The 8121-nt window shown below is 43.4% G+C and overlaps 1 protein-coding gene across 1 annotated transcript; it reads right to left on the reverse strand.

Annotated features, from left to right (window-relative positions):
• Positions 1-56: 56 nt before the first annotated feature.
• LOC100278319 (uncharacterized) lies at positions 57-4503 on the reverse strand. Its single transcript, NM_001361331.1, has 9 exons — positions 4366-4503; positions 4074-4236; positions 3099-3327; positions 1937-2703; positions 1586-1807; positions 1429-1500; positions 1059-1340; positions 615-974; positions 57-522 (listed from the first exon to the last, which is right to left on the reverse strand). Exons 1-9 carry the CDS (start codon positions 4398-4400, stop codon positions 229-231), a joined length of 2424 nt encoding a protein of 807 aa, NP_001348260.1. The 5' UTR covers positions 4401-4503; the 3' UTR covers positions 57-228.
• Between the last annotated feature and the right edge of the window lie 3618 nt (positions 4504-8121).

An 8121-nucleotide genomic window follows, 5' to 3' on the forward strand; every position in this document is an offset into this window, starting at 1 on the left:
ACTTCTCATTGAACGAAAATTTATCATTCACAATGGTAGAGCTGGCCATCTTTGATAATCTCAAATGAACACAAACCATGGCTCATGGCACGATTCAGAGGATCGTACCAAAATATTAACTTAAGTATTATATAGGTACAGCGACTCCGCGTCTTGCACGTAGTCTACTATAATAAGCATATAACGAAGCAAAGTACTCAATATGCGTCACAACACAGGACTGCTAATTTAACTGTATAAGTCATCATCGTCAGCTGCTGCTGCAGCGGATGCGAAGGGATCGGCCGCAGCAGCAGCTGCCGTCGGTTGGTCGGGGAACCGGAACTCGCTGCCAAACCCGCGGGACTGCTGGAGTGTCTGGGCGAAGGCCTGGTACTTGCGGATGTCGGCGTCACTCACGCTGCGACGGGCGTACTTCATGGACTCCTCGAAGTGAGCAGCCTTGATCTCAGCGATGTCGTCTACCTCGTCTTCCTCCATAGCCTCGGGGTTGTCTTTGCTGCGCCTCTCCCTCTCGATATCCTGAAATCAAATGTCCCGTTAGCAAACAGGTATACTACTCTACGAAACCAAATGCTGCAAAAAACCGATTATGGGCCAAGAGATTACTACACCTTCTCGATGTTCTCCCTGATGGCATACTTGCACGCGCGCTGGCAGATCTCTGTGATATCTGCACCGCTGAAACCCTGGGTGTATTTGGCGAGAGCATTCAAGTCAACATCCTTGGCCACAGGAGACTTCCTGAGACAGGCTTTGAAGATCTGAAGCCTGGACTGCTCATCGGGCAGAGGAATATAGATAAGCTGATCAAGACGCCCAGGCCTCAGCAAGGCTGGGTCAATGATGTCCGGTCTGTTAGTTGCACCGATAATAAAAACCGTCTTCTTGGCATTCATGCCATCCATCTCAGTAAGCAGCTGGTTCAACACCCTATCAGCAGCACCACCGGCGTCACCAACACTGCTTCCTCTCTGAAATTCGCAATAGCTGTCAGTTACAACTCATTTGCAGGTTGTGTCAGTGCGTGAGCACATTGCATAATCGAGAGACCATACCTGAGTAGCAATGGAGTCGAGCTCATCAAAAAAGAGGACACATGGAGCAGACTGCCTAGCCTTGTCAAAAATCTCACGGACATTGGCCTCACTCTCACCAAACCACATGGTAAGCAGTTCAGGACCCTTCACACTAATGAAGTTAGCTTGGCATTCATTGGCAATTGCCTTGGCCAACAAAGTCTTGCCACAGCCAGGAGGGCCATAAAACAAAACACCCTTTGAAGGAGACATGCCAAACTTTTCAAATTTCTCTGGATGCTCCACTGGATATTGAACAGTCTGCAAGAATTTGAAGTTCGTTAGCAAAATGAGAAGTAAGAAACAGCAATTTAACAGCAGAACCAAATTATATACAAAACCAAAATACCTCCTGTAGCTCCCTCTTAACATTTTCCAGGCCACCAATATCTTCCCAAGAGACATTTGGCACTTCAACAACCTGAAAAAAGAAGTTCAAGGTTGCTTTTGGAATAAGTAGAAATTTATCAGAACATAAAGAAGAGGCTACTACTAGAGATACTCACAGTTTCACGCAGAGCAGATGGGTTGCTTGTCCCAAGTGCAGTCTTGAAATGATCATTTGAGACAGCCATAGAGTTCAGTATCTCCGCATCTATTGTCTCATCCTCAAGATCTATAATATCCATCTTCTCACGAATGCATTGAAGAGCAGCTTCAGTACAAAGGGCAGCAAGATCAGCACCAACATAACCATGAGTATCCTTCGCAATGATCTCCAAGTCAACCTGCAACAGGATTATATTGTAATTGAGAATTTGAGATCAGTTTTAAATATAAAACAGAATAAATAAATAAATAAATAACATAGGAAACAAATCTCCAAATCAACACAGGTATCAGTGAAGGTCACTCACATCTTCAGCAAGCTTCATGTTTTTCGTGTGAATCCGAAGAACCTCAAGGCGCCCAACTTCATCTGGAACACCGATATCAATCTCACGATCAAACCGACCAAACCTTCTAAGAGCAGGATCGATACTGTTTGGACGGTTTGTGGCACCCATAACAATAACATGTGCACGAGACTTGAGGCCATCCATAAGAGTCAAGAGCTGTGAAACAATACGCCTTTCAACTTCTCCATGGGTCTTTTCTCTCTTGGGTGCTATGGAATCTATCTCATCAATAAAAATGATTGAAGGTGCATTTTTCTCAGCTTCTTCAAATGCCTTTCTGAGGTTGCTTTCACTTTCTCCTGCTAGCTTTGACATGATTTCTGGTCCATTGATCAAAAAGAAGAAAGCACCTGTCTCATTAGCTACAGCTCTAGCAATAAGGGTCTTGCCAGAGCCAGGAGGCCCATACAGCAATATGCCCTTTGGTGGCTTCACACCAATAGACTTGAAAAGCTGGGGGTGACGCAGGGGAAGTTCAACCAGTTCTCTGATTTGGGCCATCTGCTTTCTAACTCCACCAACATCATCATAGCCAACTTCATCGAGTCTTTCCTCATCCTCCCTCTTAATAGGCTCACCCTCACAGAATATTTCTGTATCTGGTGCAACAATACAATACTCTGCAGGATCAGTCTCTATGACTTTGAATTCTACACTTCTCATGCCACCCCTGACTAGGAAAAGGTCTCCTTTCCTCAAAGGACGATAGGCTTCAAGAAAGTATGCTGAAAAGTTGAAGATAAAGTATTTAGACTGGCAATTTAAGCACAAAGTGTAGGATGCTGAGTAGTCTATCATTTCATATGGTCAGATGTCTATCAAGGCCCATATTCCATTTAGCAACAATGCAATAATATAGCCTAGTAACACAATAAATGATGATAGTTCAGAGATGCAACCAAATTATGGAAACTAACACCTGGACAATGCAGAACTGAGCTTGTTCAGTACCACAGATACGATCTTTCAGCACACATAAAGCTACAAATAAATAATTATACAATAGATGCACTACTAAAGTAAATTTTGTTTGTCAAAAGATGATCTACAATGCCAAAATACAGTTATCTGTCACAAAAAAACTGTTTAAAAGAACAAGGACGTGATAGAGAAATCTCACGTTTCAGAAAGGCATCAAATAAGTTGCCAGTGATGCCTTCAATGGTGTCATCAATTGGAAGTATGTGCACACGCTTCCCGTATTTGACATCTGGGCATTGATGGACAGATACCACATCACTAAGCCGAACCCTCAAGTTCTTCCTGACGACCTTGTTCATCCGGACCTTTGGCTCCTCACACGTCTCGTCTGCGAGCACAATGCAGATAGTGTCCTTTCTCTTCTTACCCTGCAACGAAATGAAGTTATCTAGAGCGTCAGCAGACAAAAAAAGTAGTGACAACATATTATCTCATAACAGTCCCAAGTTCAATGTACAATTGTACAGGAGAAATTAAAGAATACCAATCATAATGTGCAAGTAAATAACAAGCAATTCAATTAACCTCGCAGCATCATAGAAGCCCGCCTCATTATGCAGTACGTGTACAGCAGCATGGCAGCAGAACCAAAATAATTTATGTTACATGTTCAGAACTTCAGATTTCCGAACAATGAAAACTACCAACAATATAACATGTCCAAAAGTACAGTGGCATACCTAGCTTAGCTGCATAAGTGCAGATTTATGCACTATCACACAAATACAGCCCTACAGGGTCGGAAACCCTACCCTGTTAAATTCTCAGAGTAGCTACGAACACATGACTAAAACCAACGACAAACAAACTATTACCAAAGCCATGTGATGTGATTCTCATCAGTCAGCACAAATCTACCCTTCAATCAATGCTAGACAACCACAGCAAGGTCAAAATTTCAAAACATAACTGACCAATATTTATAAATATCTCAACAACCAAGCATTTATAGATTCCTCAAAGCTAACACTAGACTACAAATTAACAGCGGCAAAGGCCAGACCATCATACAACGGATTTGTAATCTGCACAGAAAACAATCACCACAACCGAGACCCCCGTAATCCAATCTATACATAAGAGTTAGCTGGCGAGGTAAAGAGGTCACGCATACCTTGAGCAGGACCGTGTCACCGCGAAAGAGCTGGAGCCTCTCCATGGTGTCCGGGTGCAGAGCGACGACGGAGTTGTCATCATTGGTGGCCTCGTCGACCACCAGCCGGTTCGGCGACTTCTTCCTCTCCAGGATCGCCGTCGAGTAATCCTTCTTCCCCTTCCTGCCCCCAAACACCACCAGTGTAAAAAAAAAATATCACCAATAAAATCCCCCCAAAACCCTCTTCTCGCACCACCGCCAACAGATCTGAGCCTTAGGTGCGCGCGAACGGATCGGAACGGGTACTCACGGATCGGAGGAAGACGGCTCGCCTTGGCTCGCCATGGCGGTCGAGTTCTAGGAGGCGGTTGGTGCTGTTGGCGAGACGGCGACAGATATTTGCGACTTGCGATTGCGAGTGTTCGGGTTTGGGGGCTGAAGTGGGAAGATGAAGACGAGGGTCGAGGGGTCATAGCAGTCTTTCTAAATTTATAGTGTTTCTCAAAATTGTTATCTTGAAAAATTCTCAATCTTTTCCCTCTTCGATAACTTTTCGATATGCATTGTTTTGCATCTTTATCTAAACAAATGAAAATGAAAATAACTATATTTAAATAACCATTTATTTTCTATCGAAATCTTTATCCGTACCGATTGAGGGGCTCCTCTTTTCTCAATGACGTGCGGGGTCAGAGCGTCCGTGGTCCCGCATGACAGTCGGGCCGTGGCCCGTGGCCGACTTGAAGACTGCGGCCCATGGTTACGGGGCGGACGGGCCCACATTGCAGTTCCGGGAGCATGTGTTATTATTGTGTTGTTGTTTGTTGATGGTGGGTTTTGCAACTTGTTGCAGGTACCCTTCGTTGCTAAGGGTGTGTTTGGTTTGACTTTTGGCTTTGGCTTTTGCCTCCTAAAAGCTAAAAGCCAACCAAAGGACTGAATACAAGAAGCAGCTTTTTCTAAAAGCTGACTTTCTTGCAGTGCAAATCTGAAAGCACCCCTGGATCTGCTTTTAGTGGCTTTTCGGATAGAACTGTGAAAACATATATCGAAGAACTTTTAATGACTTTTAGTGTTTTCCACTAAACGGTTTTTAGCTTTTTAACAGCTTACAGCCTACAGCAGCTTTTTCCACAGCTCACAGCCCACAGCAACTTTTTTCACAGCTACAGCCCAACCAAACAGACTCTAAGTTTGGTGTATCTTGGTGATCCTACCTACCACTGAAAGAAACCCAGTGACTGTGCTCAGTTCCGTCAGTGCTAGGGGCCAGTGGAAATCAGCATTTCCACTGGCGGTTATTTTGGAACCGCAAGTGAAAAGGGCATTTTCACTGGCGGTTTTCTTAAGGAACCGTCAGTGAAAATGTTTTCCCGCCTTTTTTCAAAATTTCAAACAATACTGAATTATAGATATATTTATTTACACACACACAAACATATATATATATATATATATATATATTGATATTGAAAGCAACATGGAATTAAATTCTATCATACATTTATATACATCAAAGTATTCTGTTTACAACCATATATGCTTCATGCATTCTATACATCAAAAGTTTTCACCTAAGTTCTAATAACTATCTCGGCTAAGAGATAATCTACTAATTTCTGTTAGTATTCTGAACTCTGGCAAAGCTAATGTCCCGGAAGCATCGTGATATTTTCCTTCTGCGGGAATGACCTCTTTCAATATGAATGTGCAGAGGTCCTCGACTATGCCATGCAATGCAGCTTCGGTCAAGTTCTCCGGGTTTCCTCGTTGAAATTGCTGTAAAGGAATTTTATAAACATCATCTATTTATACTCAATAATAACACATTTGCATCTTTAATGACATAAATACATACTTGACTATTACTAATAATACCTTGTCAGGGTTCATGATGTATCGTCCGTTCACTCTCATGAACTCGCACGCATAGAATCCACATAGGACCGATCCTTGTGGTTGCTTGTGGCACTACATAACGGGAGATTGGTTATTTAGTTTCAACATTGTGTATGATATGTATTCATAAAATCACATACTTACCGGCCAGTGATGATGGATGTCTAGTGGCACGCCTTTTTTCGACAGGTCGTACTTTCCACCTCTCATCTTATAGAATCTATAAGCCCTGTGATCTCAAATATAATCACCATGTTATTCTCAAATTTTAATCGATAAAAGTATGCATGCATAGAAAAGGCTTACAGCTCTAAGGTGCTGAGGAATTCTGCATATGTCGAAGGGTCGAAGTTCAAGGAGTCGAGCACCAACATCTTTCCAACCTTAGGATAAATGAGGAAGCATATCCAGTGGTCCCTGTACGAATCAAATTTGTGATGCATGTGTATTGAAATTATTAATTTTATTTATGCAAAATCACACTTACTTAAAGTTGTACGGGGCCATTATGGCTTCCCTGTCTTGAAATTGAAGCATTGCATGTCCTATGTAGGTGGCGTATCGAGCTTCAAAATCCTTCTTCATATCCTTTATACGCTTCTCAACTTCTTCGTCCGTCTTTCCCCGTAATTCATCGTTGTCTTTCCCTATTCTAAAAGTGTGGCTTTCCTCGGATATAAGTATTGGGTTGAGATACCCAACCCTTTTACTGGCACTAGCATTGGGCTTGGTACCGTAAAGGATCTCCTGTTGATCATGTTGCATTCTGCAAGTCACACGTGCATGTCAGATATTGAAATTTTATACAGCTCACTAATAATAACACACATATGTGGAAGTATGAGCGACACTTACAATGCAAACATCGTTACAAGTTGCACGTCGAGTCTCTGAAGGTTCATCATTAACCACATGCCCTCGAATGTAACAACGACCTTTTGGTCCGAACCAATAAAAGCATGGTCTGGTATATGCACACTAATGGTGTCGATGCCAACCGATGATGCCCGCATGTACCAGTCATGCAACCTTTTAACACCAGCCGGGACCTTTCTTAGTTTCTCAAGAGGTAGCAGAGGTCTGCCCGACACATATTTTTTAGGCACGTTTTTTTAATCTGCCTTAGTTGGCTTCTTTATCTTTGCGGCCAATGCCTCAGCCTTTTTTGCAGACTCCTCGTGCTCGGCCAAATCAACAGTTTGTGACGTGAGGCTCCGTCCAATCCCTTTCAAAAACCGAACTGTGCCAGCAGTAGTAGCTTTACTCTTCTTTTTCTGATACGGGGACACCAATTTTGATATAGGAAGTTTAGATTTCTTTGATGGCGTAGACAGTGGGTCACCAAGAGGATGGGGAGGAGAAGGTGGTGGAGCCCTGAATGGTGATGCTTGTGGCGGAGACGGTGGGTCAGAAAAAGGATGAGGAGCAGCATGTGAAGTTTGAGGAGGTGAAGGATGTACAATAGGAACAGCAATTTGAGAAGGAGGAGACGGTTGGGCCTGCGACGAATTCGACCAATCAATCAATTCGACATCCCTTCGAGGCCAAAGGATAAAATTCTTGATAGCTTGTCCAAGTTTCTCGATACCTTCAGGCCCAGGGATGTCTAACATGTCGTCCTCGGATCCTTGGGCAACCGTCGTCACTTCTACTTTGCAATAATCCTCTGGAATATCGTTTCCATGGAACTTGCGTCCTGGGATCGCAAGGCCTGTGGCTACTTTCTTTGTACGTTTATTGTTAATACCATATCTTATAACCAGTGTGCACGCCGCAGGCCTTGTGATGTCATCAACTGGATAACGGACCTTATTTCCCGTTGAAGCAACAGAGCTTGGTAATGTCGTACAATCGGTGGAAGCCGGCGGTTGAGCTGCTGGAATTGTTTGTATCTGTGGAGTGGTCATCTGTTGAACAGACATCGCACTCGCCAACTGTTGCATCAATTCTGGAGGAGGATTCGATAGCATTTCAGACATCATGGCTTTGAACTCTTTCTTGGCCTCCTGCTTAAAATAATCCGCCATCTCTTCCTTGTATCGATCACGTTTCTTGTACAGACCTTCCCACTGTGGTCCGAATCCTTCCTTCCATCCTTCCTTAGACGAGATTCCTCGTACACGACCAGGATGCTCAGGGTTACCGAGACCAGCCGTTAGGATGTCTC

This window comes from Zea mays, chromosome 1, assembly GCF_902167145.1.
Source record: "Zea mays cultivar B73 chromosome 1, Zm-B73-REFERENCE-NAM-5.0, whole genome shotgun sequence".
Classification (NCBI taxonomy): Eukaryota; Viridiplantae; Streptophyta; class Magnoliopsida; order Poales; family Poaceae; genus Zea; species Zea mays.

Coding starts and splice junctions, on each gene's coding strand:
- LOC100278319 (NM_001361331.1), bottom strand. CDS start 4,400: ATGGCGAGCCAAGGCGAGCCGTCTTCCTCCGATCC. Junction 2,704..3,098: donor ATTTGATGCCTTTCTGAAAC/GTGAGATTTCTC, acceptor TCAACTTTTCAG/CATACTTTCTTGAAGCCTAT. Junction 523..614: donor TCAGGGAGAACATCGAGAAG/GTGTAGTAATCT, acceptor ATTTGATTTCAG/GATATCGAGAGGGAGAGGCG.